The sequence below is a fragment of the Pollicipes pollicipes genome, unplaced genomic scaffold (genome assembly GCF_011947565.3).
Source record: "Pollicipes pollicipes isolate AB1234 unplaced genomic scaffold, Ppol_2.1 Scaffold_3087;HRSCAF=3621_pilon_pilon_pilon, whole genome shotgun sequence".
In the NCBI taxonomy this organism is placed as follows: domain Eukaryota; kingdom Metazoa; phylum Arthropoda; class Thecostraca; order Pollicipedomorpha; family Pollicipedidae; genus Pollicipes; species Pollicipes pollicipes.
In genome coordinates this window covers 4966289-4982500 of record NW_023596225.1, presented here as the reverse complement: position 1 = coordinate 4982500, position 16212 = coordinate 4966289, and the positions used below count along the sequence as shown (strand labels likewise).

General features: G+C 49.4%; 1 protein-coding gene across 1 annotated transcript; it reads left to right on the top strand.

Moving 5' to 3' along the window:
* Nucleotides 1-3000: 3000 nt before the first annotated feature.
* Nucleotides 3001-15951, top strand: LOC119089600 (calcium and integrin-binding protein 1). The gene is made up of 6 exons (XM_037212362.1): nt 3001-3047; nt 5653-5765; nt 12020-12122; nt 12525-12672; nt 13145-13260; nt 14001-15951. Exons 2-6 carry the CDS (start codon nt 5677-5679, stop codon nt 14112-14114), a joined length of 570 nt encoding a protein of 189 aa, XP_037068257.1. The 5' UTR covers nt 3001-3047; nt 5653-5676; the 3' UTR covers nt 14115-15951.
* Nucleotides 15952-16212: the final 261 nt, after the last annotated feature.

The following is a 16212-nucleotide window of genomic DNA, read 5'->3' as shown; positions in this document are numbered from 1 at the left end:
GTCCTTACCAGTGAATCTATTTGAGATATGAGTAGCAGGCTTGTACCTAAGGCTAGCTTAGTTCACATAATGCTGGACTCTTGAAGGGAAGATCCCGGTTCAAGACTCATTATTTCCAAGGAGAGAATTCGGGTTGTGTCGCGCATGTGGTTGGAAGCCGAACACTGTCCAGTCCATCTCATGACTCAATAACAGCTGGCGGCGTTCGATGGCTAAATAACCAAAACGCTGTGTAAATACTAACACGTCAGGCGAGAATGGCAGTCCGAGCATATTGTTGAAAATCTCGTTTTATTCCTTTTACAATGCTGCGTAAAACTATAGCAGTGGTGTAATTTTGTAAAATGAGTGGAGCTTATCTAGCGGGGGGAAAATAGCTAAACCCACTAAAGCTGCCACTTTTTTGAAATCTGGAATACCTACACCCACCCCACACCCAAATCTGAAAGCCTCCAACCGCCCCGTAAGGCAGGCGTCCCCCAAAAAGCCCATATGGGCGTGCCAAATTTATTTTTTTATTCCAGATACACATTCTCGGCCTTATAACAACGATGTTACCAAAACAAGAGGCTATAAGAAATCGTAGCTCATATTAATTTCTTCTCTTATGTTTTGTCATGGCTTGCATCAACAGACCATGGCTCATTTTGAAGAAATTGCTTAAGACTCAACACATGCCGTGCCATGGTCTCCCCTTGGTCCAGGTATGAATCCTCTTCGTGTAAAACAAACTCCTCTAAGTTCTTCAGAGGGCTGTTGAAAAGGAGCCAACCAGGTACCTGGAAAGGCAAAAAATTAAAAAACTTCAGTCAGTATCAACGCAAAAATTAAGACTGGCTTTGCATTTAGGTTTGATGATTATATGATGATCCTCCAGTTATATATATATATATATATATATATATATATATATATATATATATATATATATATATGTATACGTGTGTGTGTGTGTGCGTGTGTGTGTGTGTGTGTGTGTGTGTGTGTGTGTGTGTGTGTGTGTGCGTGTGTGTGTGTGTGTATGTGTGTGTATGTGTGTGTGTGTGTGTGTGTGTGTGTGTGTAGGCATTTCCTTTGCAAATTGTGTGTACATGACTGGTTACGATAGCAGCTTTTGCGCAATACACCGAGCTTCACACCAGAATACTGCATATCACACCGGGTCTCAGAACACCAGCCCCGACCCAGGAGCACATAGACGACGCGATCGCCCCGGACCTCTGCCCTGGATCGGCCTGTGGCCTCCCAGCCGGACCTGGGTTCGGTCTCGTGACCTGAAGCTTTGCGTGAGGAGCCGACGCCCCATCTGAGCGCGGTCCGTGCTGCTTTATCAATAAACAGGCGGCCGGCGGCCGCAGTCTGGCGGCTGGCTGGCCCGAGCGAAAGCTACCGGCTCCATCGGGAGAACCGCCGCGGCTGGGGAGTCGGGACTGCAAGCCAGCTGCAGCTGGACTGTGGACATCGCCAGCCGTCGGCTCCATCGGGAGAACCACCGCGGCTGGGGAGTCGGGACTGCAAGCCAGCTGCAGCTGGACTGTGGACATCGCCAGCGTAGGGCGCCGGCTGGGAATACTGACCAGGGAATACTGCAGGCGGGCCTTTCCGGGGAGTGAAATTGAACTGTGCAGCACACCCAAGGAATTGGTCATCGCCATCTCAGCCGATAGTATTCTCGCACATGAACACACATGAACACACTCGCGATCACTCGGGGGCATTCAATGACGTACACTTGTTTTGGGTTATTTTCCCGTCTGTTCAGAGCGCCCCTGTTCTGGCCGGGTCCCATATGTTCGCCTGCCGGGGCAATCCCGATCGTTCAGGGCGCACCACATTAGCCTTGGGTTCTTCTCGCTTGCTCTGAGAACTCGACCCCGTTGACCGGTGCCTTTTTAATGGTCTGCCGCGGCACCCTCGATCGCTCAAGTGCCGTCTCTATCGGTCTTGGGTTTACCCCTTTTTATCGGAGGGCGTGCGCCGTTGACGGGGACCTCACTGTTTATCGGCCGAGGCACCCTTGGTCGCCTCAGGCCCTCCACATTGGTCGTGGGGTCTTCCCATGAGGTTAGAAGGACCTTACTGTGTTGCGCAAAGCCCCAAAAGTGTTTGCGAACGCCAGGGTGTTTTGCCTGCTCGCGTGTACGAGCCTGGCTAAATTGCTCCGTTTACACAAGTAAGGGGTTCTACACGATGACGATTTCACCCCGTTCCTTAGCCTTAGAGCAGGAGTCGGACATGTGCCGCTGAACTTCCGCGTGCAATGCTTTGTTCCGAACATAATTTGTCGCACCGCCGGTGTCGTATATGTCATTTCCATTGATTATTCAATTTGAGACGCTTGTTACACTTATTCATCACATTCTAAACAGTTTTTTGCATGCAAGAATGTTTTGAATTCCTTCATGATTGTCAAAGCAAAAACAATGCATTACCGATCAGCCATCATCTGATCGCATCTACCAGCGGGTTAACCGAAAATGTCTTTTGGAATTAAGTGTCATCTATAATTATGACGACATTTAACAGGTAATTCAACCTCATTATTCTCCGATGTATTTAGTCTTAAAATGACTGGATTCACCATGATATGAAGAAAATGAACGTGCTTCACGCATGTACATACGAAATTACGTAGCACACCTAGTTTTCTATGGCTGAACACAAGAAGATGACTTCCCGCGTACCAAGTAAGATACATAAGCATCTTAAAAGGAACATACCACCTATTTGCATTTTTCACGCATTGGTAGATTACATGAGTCCGATTCGATCAGTGAACGTTATGAATCGTGGACTTAATGAACTGTGGACATTTTAAGCTGAAGACGAGTACACCGGCCAGACCCCTCTTGTCCCTCTTCCTCCGCCTTTGGCCTCCTCTGACCCGGCCATGTATGATGCATTGTTTCGCGGCCCCCAGTCGAGCATTGTTTGGCGCAAGCGCATGCGCTGGTGTCGCGTTTCAGTCGTTTCACACCTGCGGCATCGAACAAACAGGTGGCCAACGTGAAGTGAGGCTGGTCGGTCGGCCCGCTCCGTGGCACAAGGTGGGTAGCTCGGGGGCGGCTCTATGCCGTCTGCTGTTGTTATCCATTCGGGGTATCTTGCCCGTTTAAGGGAATGCTCCGCATTGGAAGATTTTGAGGCGAACATTAGATGTGATGGGATAGATATGAAAGATCAGATATGAAATCCCCCTGTAACTATTGGTAGCTTTTTAAGCGCAAAAGGCGTCCTAAGACAACACGGTTTCACCATTAAGTAAATATACTCCTTAATACGTCGTCGTTTGATTACGTCATGGAAGGTTGTATGACGTCAGAGCCACTACCAGACTGGCCATGTCAAAACTGCGTAGCGGACGGGCTGACTTTCTTGTAGTGCTTCAACTCGCCGCAAGGTGTCTTGTTAATTAATGCGTGTGAGCTAAACTGGCGATCCTTGAGTGCGTGTTTTTGCCCTTTATAGCGGTGTTCTTGTATGTTTCCTGTAGTGGAATGTTTTTTATTTGCATCGGTTTCCTCGTTTACGGAGCTATTTCTAAGTTATTCGGTTCCCACCCTTGTTTGCGTCTAACTGGTAGAGCTACCCAAATGCCTGCATTATGCAGCACAAAACGCGGTCGTGTTTAAAACTTGCAATTTAACGCGTTTAAGTGTTTGAGAGTCAACTGCTGTCCGTTGACGCAGCGACTCGTGTTAACGTCTTACTGGCACAGATAAGTCAATGGTCATACTTATATAACGACAAACGCAATATGGGTATTGAATAGGCGGAATGCGTGCGACATTTCTAGTACGTCATACGCGTCTGGGTGGCCTAGAACTAGGCGGCCACGCACTGTTTAAGACCACCCACTGTTGTAAACATTCCCAAGCCATAGCGTCACTCTCAATCAGCCAGCTCTGACCATGGCTGCAGCCGTGACCCAGGCCGAGCATGCCGCGGCTCCAGTCTGAGCCGGCTGTCAAGCCATAGCGTCGCTCTCAATCAGCCAGCTCTGACCATGAAGGCAGCCGCGACGCAGGCCGAGCATGCCGCGGCTCCAGTCTGAGCCGGCTGTCAAGCCATAGCGTCACTCTCAATCAGCCAGCTCTGACCATGAAGGCAGCCGCGACGCAGGCCGAGCAGGCCGCGGCTCCCGTCTGATGCGACTGTCCCATCGCCCGCCCACCCGCTGACCGTGGACAGCGGACGGTGGCAGGTCACGTCACATAAGGCTAGTGTCACGTCACGACCTTGTCCGCTCAGGTGATGTTATAGTAGTCACTGTGTTCGCGAAGGTGACCCACTGTTTACAATGGGAGCAAGAGGGATTTTCATACTCCAGGCAGCCGTGCTCCTATGACGTCCAGAAAATTCCGTTTGCTCAAGTTAAGCACTGCGTTCGCATTGTGAGGAGTTTTGGCCATAACAATTGCGATCCATAAGTTAGAAATAAGATACAGAATACGACATATCACTGGGTTGTCCCATGTCATGTTACCGCAGGCATAACGAGGACAAACAAACGCAGCGGGTCGCTCCAAGTTTAAGCAGGCTTTTTAGTACGAAAGCATACGTTTGCAGCGAGACACTCATACAGTGTGTGCAGAGAGACACTCATGCGGTGTGTGCAGAGAGACATTCATGCAGTGTGTGCAGAGATATAGTCATGCAGTGTGTGCAGGGAGACATTCATACAGTGAATTCAGAGAGGCATTCATGCAGTGTGTGCAGAGAGACACTCATGCAGTGTGTGCAGGGAGACATTCATACAGTGAATTCAGAGAGGCATTCATACAATGTGTGCAGAGAGACATTCACACAGTGAGTGTCGCACGTTCGCCGATCATGTCGCCTCCGTTTCACACTAATTTGTTTAGCAGGCATGTGTCATACGCAACTGCCGGTAAATGAGTACTTTTTACGGTGGTTGTTACTGTGTACAGCCGTCCTAATGTGGGTGCGGTGGAATAAGGGCACGGGGTACCACGGAAAGAGCACAAGATTGAACGCAATGATTCTTGGTCTTGGCTGCGGAGCTTAGATAAGATGAGATTCACAGAATGTGCTATTAGGTTTTCGTCAATTAGCAGGCAGCAAGCCCAGTCGCTTGAAATGCGCAAGGATAGACTTGACAAGATGGTTAACATCTGCGTCTGAGGCTTCAACAATGTGGGGGATTTCCCGGCACGCGTTCGAAGGCCTCCTCTTGAGCGCGCGTGCACCGGGTAGCATGTTCGTTCTTAAGGTGTGTGTCTCGGAACCTGAGACTTTCCGCCCGACTCCTTTTGATTGTTGGTGTGGATATCCTACCCGTCTCTGTGTATTCAGTTATCCCAGTGATAAATAATGGGTTCATACGGCTCCGGTAGAGTAAACAGGCCATCGCGCCGGGTGGTCGCTGAGAGCGTCTGACGTCACTGGGGTCGCGATATGGCCAATCATTTATCGCGCTGGCTGTCCTCTGCCCTGATAGCGAGGCGAGCAGAGGGAAGACTCCGCGGAGGAGTGAGGACGTGGCTGGTCCTCTCCGCCCGAGCCGAGCAGCGGTCCAGAGAGCGGTGAAGATATCCGCGCCACCAGAGGCTCGCCAGTGCAGGGAGAGATATTTGTTTCCAGGAGTCGTGCGGGCCGGGCAGGTGGTGTCTGACTGCAGGCACTTCGCAGAGGTGGCGGACAACGAGCGGCGTCATGGGTAGCACCAGTTCCTCCTTTCTCACGAATGAGGAGGTTGATATGTACGCCGAGCTGACCTACCTGAAGAAAAGGGAAGTGATCAGGTGAGAATTCAAGGGCAAGTTGTTCGAGTAGTTACGGATTTGGACCCCAAATGAATATTTTTGGTTTTATTCCTAACCAGGAAAACCAATACCGAATTTGGTGTCCCCAGATTGCCACGCGCTCTTGGCCTAAGCAGATACGTGTGTCAATAGATAGCATAGCAATCATTGTCATGACGACCGGATGAGTTGGTCAGCGCTCCTAGGCCAGGCCGATGTGACGCACCGCAGCGGTGTGGGCGTTGTGGTTAGTCCTTCGCCGCTCACGTAAACTCGTGCCATTACCAAAGAAATGTGTTGAAATCAGCAGCCGTTGCTCGCCTTTCGGAAGTCTGACATCCCGTGTGGGAGGCTTTGTGGGCTCACGCTTCTAAAACGCCACTGATATCCTTTACGAGGGCAATGGAATCATGGTCAAAAGGAAAGCTATGTTCCAAAAGAGATTGCAAGTTTTGTTAAATGGCTGCATACCCAAAATAAAATGTAGGAAAACATGTTCTTCTTTTCTGTGGGGACAGATCTTTTGCTGTTTCCGCGTATTATTTTGGAGTTTGGACTCCAGATAGTTCCGCCATGAAATTTATGCAAAGAGATGCTCAGTTGGGGGGGGGGGGATTAGGTCATCTTCGCCTCGCACGCTATAGCGGGTCGTTTTGAGAGCGGAGCAGGTGCCGTATAGACCTCAAGACCAGCATGGTCGCATGCTTCCCTCTGACTGCTTTGTCAAGATCCCCGCCACTTGGAAGCTTGTCATAGGCCCACCGAGGGTAACTCAACCCTTGCCAGGGCGGCGGCCGCGGCGCGCCGCCACCGTCGCATGACTCCGACTATCGCTGGCTGAGAGACCTTGCCGGCGCACTTTGTGTTTGTTAGCCCTCCTGCTTGTCCACCACAACAGTGGTGTTGCAGCGGGATCCAGTATCCGCCGGCATCTACACCGGAGGATGTCTGGGTCATCCGGTGAAGGTAATCCAGTTACCCTGAATCCGTCCCCCCCCCCCCCTCCCTTCCCCTGCAGTCAATACGTGGTATGCTGGCTATCGAAACCTGTGCATGGAATAAATATGTAAATCCTGTATTAGAAAGTGTGCTTCCGTCCCGACACATGCTATTCTCATGTAACTATTCCCTCCCATTTTCTTCGTCCTGAAACCGCCACCGTCATTCCTATGTATATCTAGTGTTACTACCAATGCAACGCATGGGCCTTCCAGTTGGAAGCAGCTATTGCAACCAAACACCAGTTCCAAGTTGTGTACATCGGTTAAGACTATGCTGTTTGCACAGCGTGCCGAACTGACCCGAAGTCTCGCTAACGTCCAGCCGTACATTTAGCTCTGTCCGAAACCGGGCCTGGCTCTCTCGTAGATAAGCATCGGTAGGCGATGTGTACGCCAAATTGAAAATGCGATAAATCAATATGAAATGTCTTGCCAGTTTTGAAGCCACTGCTTACCTCCTCCATGTCCCTAACCCTGAAACCGTCTCTGCCATTTACATGCATTATACAATACCATGTATAGCATCCATATGAATGTATAGCACCATCATGTTGATTGTGAACATTAATACTCAAATAGCACTAGAAATATCCTCGAAGGCGAGTTCATTTCATAAATTTCACGTCAGTTCTCGTCTTTACTAAAGCATCAAAAATTTTCGAGACTGGCTTCTAAAAACATGCCTTACAGGGAGGCAGAAACGAAGCCGATCAAGAAAAATGTTAAAATTCGGAACAACATGTGAGAACAAAAGCAAGGAAAACCATGTAAATTTGATTGTGATCTTTCCGCAACTGTAGACATTCTCGACACGAAGTGGGAAGGAATCGATTACCCCCACTCTCGTCATACAGAAAGCAGAGTTAAGGCCTTTTCGCTACGAATTGACTTATGGTTTTTAAGCGCTGATTCATTGTTAATGAAAACAGTTGTTGCTCTGTCGGGCGAACTTTCTGTGAAATTAGAGAATGTGTCTGCTTAATCATGTGCAAGCAGCATGCCAGCAAATGCTCTCGATTGGTTTCGCCTCGAGAGAGACGATATTTAAATTCCTGCAGAAGGGGATATCTAAACCAACAACCAAAGAAAAATTTGACAAGATTTCGCCAGAGGCTGGACGTGGTCATCGCGGCACCATTGTAAATAAATACTTCAACTGTCCGCAGTTGGGAATTTTAGCCTCTTCGTAGCCAGGCTCTGGTGTTGAAACCGCCCCTTGAAAACATTTCACCCAATTCAACGGCGGCAAATTCACCGGAATAAGTGCGCTTTATGCTCATAAGTGTGGTCCTATCGGGACTCCTTGCCTCACCTGCCAGCATTCTCGAGAACCGCTCTGCCGACGCCTGTTGTCCGTGCCGCCGCGGGGTCACCAGGCGTACCGGCACACCGTCATTCAGACCTCTCTCCGGAGTCATCGCAGCGGCCCGTCCCCTCCGCTTCGTCTCAGGTTGCATGTCTGGCACAGGATTTGCGCAGCAAGCTCCACTCGCGACCTAGTTGGAAAAGCTGCGGACATTATCTGGGCTCCGTTCACGGAAGCTAGTAAAGAGCTGCGTGGTAGTGCCAAAAGCGACTGTGCTGAGTGAGGTCACAGCGATAGCGGTGACAGCCCCAAATGATAGCGGTGCATGTGGTGGGCAAACGTTCGAGCTGCAGAGCTTGCTAGCTCGCTGTTGGAACTGTGGAGTAGCAGTTGCAGTTGAGCTCTTCACGGTTCGTTGTGAGTGTTCGGAACGCATTCCGACCATGACGCCTGCCATCTAAAGGCCAAACAAGCCTGTGGATGTAATCTTACAGCGTATGTCGATCTAGGCTATTTGATATCCTTGTGGTCTAACTTTCATAACAAAGCATATGTGAGATAGCCTGCGGCCAAAATATGTGTTAGTATGCATTTAGAAGGTACGGATTTCTTGTTTATAACCAGTTCAGTTCAAAGCGCATTGTTAAAGTTATCACGCCAATCTGCTGTCAGTTATTGCTCATTTGTTTAATTGAAATGTAATCGTTATCTCATTTGTCTAATTGAAATCTAATTGTGATTTTATTTTCCTAAAGCTATCATTATTGCTCATTTTCTGAGCTGCCCGTGCGCGATCTCCGTGTCTCTATGTCGTCTTCTCTGCATCACGTTCCCTACGTTCGACGACACCACCTTCCGCCCCTGCCTCAGAACGGCGGCCCGCATCAATCGCCGACACACCCACGGCCCCCAGGGGAGGGGGGGGGGGGGGTTCAGCCGAGGCACTCTCCGCTCTGTAGGCGACGCCCCTTCGTCTGGCTCGCCATGTGATGTTTTGACGGTGTGGTTTTGGCACTTCTTTGCAGTTTATACCCCCTCTTGCTATGCTGGTTCTTGAATCTTGTTGGCGCTGCGGTGATAGTAACCAGTGCTGTCTTTGCACATCTCTGGTCCCGAGGTTTCACCCGAGCTTACTTTTGAAACATTTCTCGACTGCGGCGCGATCTCTTTAATCGTGTCCGACACAGCGTTAGCTCTCGGGTTGGGAATGCGGACATCCTGAGATGGTACAAGCTTGGCAAGCAGAGGTTTCGCGATGGTCAGGAACTAGTCCCACTGGGGAACCAAGAAGGAGAGTTGGTGACAACCACGTCCAGAGTTGCTCGTAGCCACTGGGTAACTTAAGCGTTGGTGCTAATACAATTCGGGTGAGTAAAAATAAAATGTCCCAGCACGTGACGAGGTCGACGCACGAGGAGCATGGCTGTCCTCGCGCAGCAAAGTACAGATGAGATCACTCAAGATCGGCGGCCAGCGTAGGCTGAACACTGCGCGAAGCAGAGGTCCTACTTTTGGTGCCCTTCCGGGACGGTCTCGACCACGCGCTTGGTGTCAGGGTGCCTGCCACAGCACGCAGGCATACGGAGGCCTACACCGATATCTCGGACCCGGAGATCATACGACTGCTCTGAGGGTTCAGAGCGAAGGAGTGCCCCCCAAATGGGAGACCGTACCGACGGATCCTCGCGAGGACGGGCCATATCCGTTACCCAACCGCCGCAGGCGCTGGTCGGCGCCGCGCTCATCCTGGCCGAGGTGATCACTCTCCAGTGGCCGTCATCGCCTGAGGGGGAGCTAACATAGGAGCGCGCTACCGAAGTCAGGGTTGACTCACGGACCTCCCACCAGGATTGGCATATGTATGAACCGACTGCACAGCTGAAGTGGTCAGGACGATTAAAGATATGCACCTGACATTTGCCATTAGCGTGCTTGTCTATTGTCTGAATGCTGTACGTTCTTGTGTTTTGAACATTGAGCAACGTATGCATCCTTCGTGATTGTTTTTTGTTTTTTGTTAAATGCTGTTGTCGGAATGATGTGCCAGAAATACAACTTTTCTTAGCTCCGAAAGTGCGGCTGTGGAGATCCCAATGCCCTTCATTAGGTATCTTAATTTGTACATTGAGCAGTACCAGAATGCGACGTAGTTTGCAACTCGTCTTCAATATGGTCGAAATCTTCGAGAAATCTGGTACCGCCGCGTGGTTGGTGTGAGCTGGTGATCATCTTACAGTGACTTTGATCCATCTGCTTCCTGACTCTGACGCCTTTCACTTTGGAGTTGTGTTGTGGCTGGGCAGTAAGTAACGTGGTGGCGACTTTGTGGCAGGTCACCGTCATTGAGCCTTCATCACAGGGGTGTAGTTTTTCAAAGCACATTTGGAAGTTGAGCAGTGAAAATGGCTAGATATGCCTCTAAAATACACAAAAGCAGGTTTTCCCAAGATTTGACCGCTTTTCTCCCTAAGTTCAAAAATTGGGCTCCCATGGCTAAAAAGAAAACTAAACCCCTGCACCAATGTGTTTTCTCCCTCTATCTCGCCGGGAGATGTTGTCGTCGAGCATCATTACTAGTTTGCTGGGCTTCGGTGGTTGAAATCAAGGTTCAGTAATCGACGTAGGGTCGATATTTGTGGCTTCAGACGTCGTTAGATGTGTACGGTCTCGGGAATAAAGAGTGTAAGTTATTATGTGTGGCTATTGCAAGCCGCCTCGGAAACCTCGGCTGGAATCCGTGAGGCGGGCTGCAGGTTGCAGCGTAGCACTCGCATTGGACATGTTCGACAAGGCTAGTATTGTTTTGAGGATCATTATTCAATGATTACCGCTGTCGGTTTAGTCGGGTGGTATCGATCATTAAGCATTCGTAACTGGTCCGCTAAATATTTACGTCGAAGTGGAGGTCAGCACATTGCAATGGTTGTTCAGAACAAAGCGGCTAGGAAATTCGTCACGTTTTGGGGTGCTAATTTGACCAGTTTATTTTATTTCTCCGATAAGGTGTAATAGCAGAATATTATTCAAACGGAGCTTGTTTGAGTCTGCAGAATCTCAAAAATATGTAAATAATGATAAAATGCTTAGGCAACAGCACAAAACTACACCACAGTCAACAGAACACATGAATGGGATAATTAAACACATGCAGCATGTAGCAGAAAGATAAAGTGTACTCCAGTAAACACAGGACGAATGCGGAAGTCTAAAAGCATGACTTTCTCCGTCAGCTGCCATCAAGTGGACATCACATCGCAGCTTGTATTTTCTCTGCTCCTTTTACCTATGAAACAATGACAAAAAGCTTCTAGAATTTACATTATTTTGATGTTTCACTTTTGATGTTCTGCTTGTTCTTACTTCAGTAGGTTTGGGGGGGGGGGGCGGGAAAACCCATCAGTTGGGGTTTGAATTGGGCTTTGAGGGGCCAGAGGTCAATCCAAAAGAATAAAAATCGGCACCCGTGCCCATGCATCTTTCACAAACGCACTGCTTACTGGTAGCTAAAGCTTTTTGTGCAGTGTACATCGCTCAGCTGAACATGGCCGTTGTTTCTTAGTTATCCTTTCGCTGGATTTTTAGGTCCTATAAAAAAAGCTTTGATAAGGCATAACATAGCCTTTAAACACGTCAGCGAATACAGTGCATCATTTTTAGTCAAGACCAGTGTCCACTTACCTCGCACCCAGCTTACACTGTTAAAAGCTCCTAGATGATGTAAGAAACAGGCCTGTCTTATGTCCATGTGCTAGATGTTTCAACTTCGAAAACATTCTGGACCCTCATCCGGAACCCTGATTACGTTGCGAATCTGAAAGCATGACAGGCGAAAAAAACATGACGAACAGAAGCGAGGTCAAAGTGCCTCTGCGCGTCGCAGTCGTCACACCTGGCGTGAACTGAACCCTGCAAAGTGCCGGAGACTGGTCCTGCCTCTCTGCTCGCAGGGCGTCGTCTCTGTTCCGTCACATGGACCCGACATCAGTCGACACGGACCGTCGGATTCGACTCCCCAGCCAGCTCATCAGAGAGCGCGTGCCGGAGCTACAGGTGAGCGGCCGCGACGGCGTGGGCTCTGGTCCAGTTCCAGGTGCATCGCCGGCGTCTGCTCCGCAGGTGAGCGGCCGCGGCGGCGTGGGCTCTGGTCCAGTTCCAGGCGCATCACCGGCGTCTGCTCTGCAGGTGAGCGGCCGCGGCGGCGTGAGCTCTGGTCCAGTTCCAGGCGCATCACCGGCGTCTGCTCGCCGTGGACATCAGAACGCGGGACATCAGCTGGTGTGAGGCCCGGAGAGGGCAGACAAATGCCAGCAAGCCTGTCACGTTGGCTTTTTAATTAGGTGCGCAGTGCTAGTTCGTGATGGAATGGCCCACACGTCATATGTTTTACGTCGTGTAGGAGAACCTCCTGCGCGGCTGCAGGGCAGCACTATCACTGTGCTGTTTTGATTCCAGTGCAACCCTTTCGGCGAGAGGATCTTGGAGATGTTCTCTTCGGAGGGTGACGACTGTCTCAGCTTCGAGGACTTCCTGGACATGCTGTCGGTGTTCAGCCGCTCGGCCCCAGACGAGCTGAAGAGCAGCTACGCCTTCCGCCTATATGGTCCGTATAAATACCCCCACATGTACCACGTGCATTTAATTAGCATAAGCGAAATTCAGCTGAAGACGGTGTTATGTTTCACATTGTGAAAGTAAGAGAAAATCGCCCACTGAAAAGTTTGCTAGGTTTTGTTTGCTGGATTACATATAATTTCTGGTCCATAAAACATCTTGTCATTCCGAATAATCCAACTAACACATTGACGTTTTGGGGCTTTTCAACAAATTGACCATTTGCCATAAGGTAGCGGTCTAAAACACCGATTTTTATCACCGACCTAAAACACACATTTTCTATCTACTTGGATGATAGCCACGTGTGACGTGGCCATCATCCAAGTTTATCAACATGAGTGCCAATATGTTGACAACAATGTCAACATGTCAACAATTAGTTTGTCAACATGCGCATAATACGGTCAAAGATACATCCAGTGGCGAGCCGCCGGGAAGACCGTTGCTCTTCCTTCCAGACTTCGACGGCGATTCCGTGCTGGACAGGTCCGATCTAAGTTACGTGCTCGACCGGCTGACACGCACCCAGACGTCCAGCATGGCCAGCAGCGAGAAGGCCGCCGTCATCGATAAGGTGAGCGCACTGTGTCGCGGCTCGCGCAGTGACGGCAGACGGTCCGCGGTGACCTTGGCCGTGGTAGCCCTTGCGATCTAAACGCGGCAATGCGCTCAAGACTGTTTTGTTGGGTTGGCCCAGGATAGAAGCAAGGAAATTGCTTGTTAAGCGAACGACAACACCTTGGATGCGACTAAAGGGCGGGGGTTGCGGTACACAGCGTCAGGTGACTTATTTTACAAAACACAACAGGCGTCCGACACTGGAGACTGCATGGCATACACGCCCCCTACAAGATGATATTTTTTACTTGTACGACACTTTATACCCACTGCAGCAAAGTAGAAATGACATTATATGCCACTGATACTACATTTCCAACGGGCAGAATCTTGCAAATCTTACTTCTACAGGTACAAGCAAGATTTGAGAGAAAATAGGTGAAGAGGTGCATAAATTTATGATGGAGATTTTACACCAATGCCTGTGGTCTAATTGCGAATATTTGGGCATATGTTCATGTCTAACATTCATCAGATCGAGTAAATGTGCGACGATGATGTTGCTGAGAAATCCCTGGAAGGCACAGGGAGTCATGGTTAAACGGATGCGACTGTCGACATTGATCAACCCCACATTCGACCACTGTTGATTTTCAATTTAGACTTACGTTGCCCCACATTCTATCCAGGTACCTCTTCTTAAGACCCCACCAATGTTCGGTGAAGTGACTCCCGACAAATTATGTGTACCCTCAGATTCTAGAAGAGTCCGACATCGACAGAAACGGCACGATCAGCGCTCAGGAGTTCCAACATGTGGTCACCCGCTGTCCAGAATTCGCGCAGGCGTTCTCCTTCGAGATAATCTGAGCACTAAGCGCGCACACTGGTGATCACGGCAAGCCCTTCACATAACTTGAGGTATCAGAGCGCAGATGAAAGCCTGTCAACTACGTGGGACTGTATCGTTGTGGCTGCGTTATGATGTCCAAGCACGAAGCTAAAGTCATCCGTTATGCTTTCATTGTCCAAGTTCATACTAAAAATGGGGGAGCATTATGCTTTTGGGAACATTTTGACTTCCTCAAGCAGAAGCTGTATGCCTCGCAGGATCACCATTTTTGTTATGTGCGACGGCGGATAAACTATGGACAAGTTGCTTGTGTGGCATGCCACTTTGTCCTCTTCATATGAAGAAAATCGCGTCATTTAATGAGCACGTGGTTTGTGATGATATCTCAAGACGTGTGCAAGAAAATTACGGTGTTTCCAAAGCTGTTGTTGCCCGCCTCTTTCAAGACATTGGGTTGGCCCGAACAAGTGCTGCCATATCGCAAAGAATGAAGAAACTAGAGAGCATGTTAAGTATGCCAGAAAGTTGGCTGAAAACCAGTGAAAATGACACAAGGACAAAGGAGAAAGCTAGTGAAGGCTGCTAATGGCAATGTTGGCATATCACGGCGGCTGAAAGTAAAACGTCTTCCCAAATCGCAGCCATAAGTCAAGAAAATAACAAAGGAACTAAAGAACAAAAAAAAAAACAACTAAAGAACCAAAAAGGTACTAAGGAACTGAAGAACAGAAAGCGAGCAAAGGCACTGAAGGTCTCTGGACATCAAAGAAGGTTTCAAAAGGCTGACGTCTGTGGCTTGTGCCGAAGGCCGGTGTTCAGCAGACAGGCCACGGACGTCGTAGTGGACGGCGAGTCCTACTACACCTATACTGGTATTGAAGCGCCGCGAAATTCAGGCTCTCACACACTCGCTTGACGAGATGTCCTTCCTGATATAAGATTCAAGGGAGGAGACAAACGCATGTAAGACGCTGGAGCTGTTTAAAGACACTAGCGTGCAGTTTGTACCTTAAGTGATAAACCCATCCCTCACTCCCCCGCCCCCATCAGCAGAGGACACGTGGGGTCTGATCAAGCAGGCACTGTATGCGGCAGGCAAGCAAGCACGATCGGACAAACATCTGATGGTCCGGATCCGCACAAATCATCCGCGATCATAGCCCGGAGGTGCCGCTCAAGATCAGGTAGGAGGTGGTCGCGCACGTGCACCTCGGGAGGTAGCGCCGCAGCTCCGTAGCATTGATCTGATCGTGATTTACCTAACACACAGCTTGTTTGTTTTTGGTGATTTTTGTTTCTGTGCCACGCAAAAGTTGCCGCCCACAAATATTTAAACACTGTCCGAAAACATAGCACTTATCCGTTTTCAGTCGGGTGAAACTAGTGTCATATGAAACCCGTGCGCAATGTGTACCATAGAGCCGGGTTGCCGCGAGTACTATATTAAGAACATTTTCACGTGCTGCATTTTTAGGGGCGGGGGTTTGATGTTTTTATGCGGCGTGCCCCTGACGAATAAGCTGCTTAGAATGTCAACGAACTGCCCGTTTGCGGTCCGCGCGGCTAGGATCCGTGCTTCGGTGTCGTCACGGCATGCTACGTGCCTCGGCGTCGGCGTACGTTTGTGCCGTCACGACATGCATAGTAGCAACGTTCGATTGTTAAATCCAGAGAGTGAAATCCAGTGTCGTTTTTATTGTTTCGCACGTGTCGTTTAGATGCATGATAATAACTGGTCACAAGGTTTCACATGTCGAAGACTGACGTATAGTAAATGTCTACACTCTTACCCATATATATTTGCATGTGTGTTGGTGCGTGATACCTTTGTTATATAAATATGAAAGTCTCGATTGTCCGCTTACTGCCTATCAGGCAGGGAAAAGTCCAAGGCCGTCTGAGTTCAGACACGAAGGCCAACCGCTAAAACGTTCCTTGATGGTTCTCTGTTCTTCGCCTTTCCGCAAACCGCTATTTGTGTTCTACACAGCTATAGATTAGTGCTGATTTTTGAAACAGCGCCCAGAATTTGGTGGTGGCGATGGTCTCAACACCATACTGCAATCTTATTGGTCTTCGGCTGCAGAACATCGTGGCCCCTGTGGCTCGCCACCC

Excerpts from the sequence above, each read along its gene's own strand:
- LOC119089600 (XM_037212362.1), top strand. The coding sequence starts at position 5,677 with ATGGGTAGCACCAGTTCCTCCTTTCTCACGAATGAGGAGGTTGATATG. Across the intron at positions 12,673-13,144 it reads CTACGCCTTCCGCCTATATG|ACTTCGACGGCGATTCCGTG; the intron begins GTCCGTATAAAT and ends TCTTCCTTCCAG. Across the intron at positions 13,261-14,000 it reads AGGCCGCCGTCATCGATAAG|ATTCTAGAAGAGTCCGACAT; the intron begins GTGAGCGCACTG and ends GTGTACCCTCAG.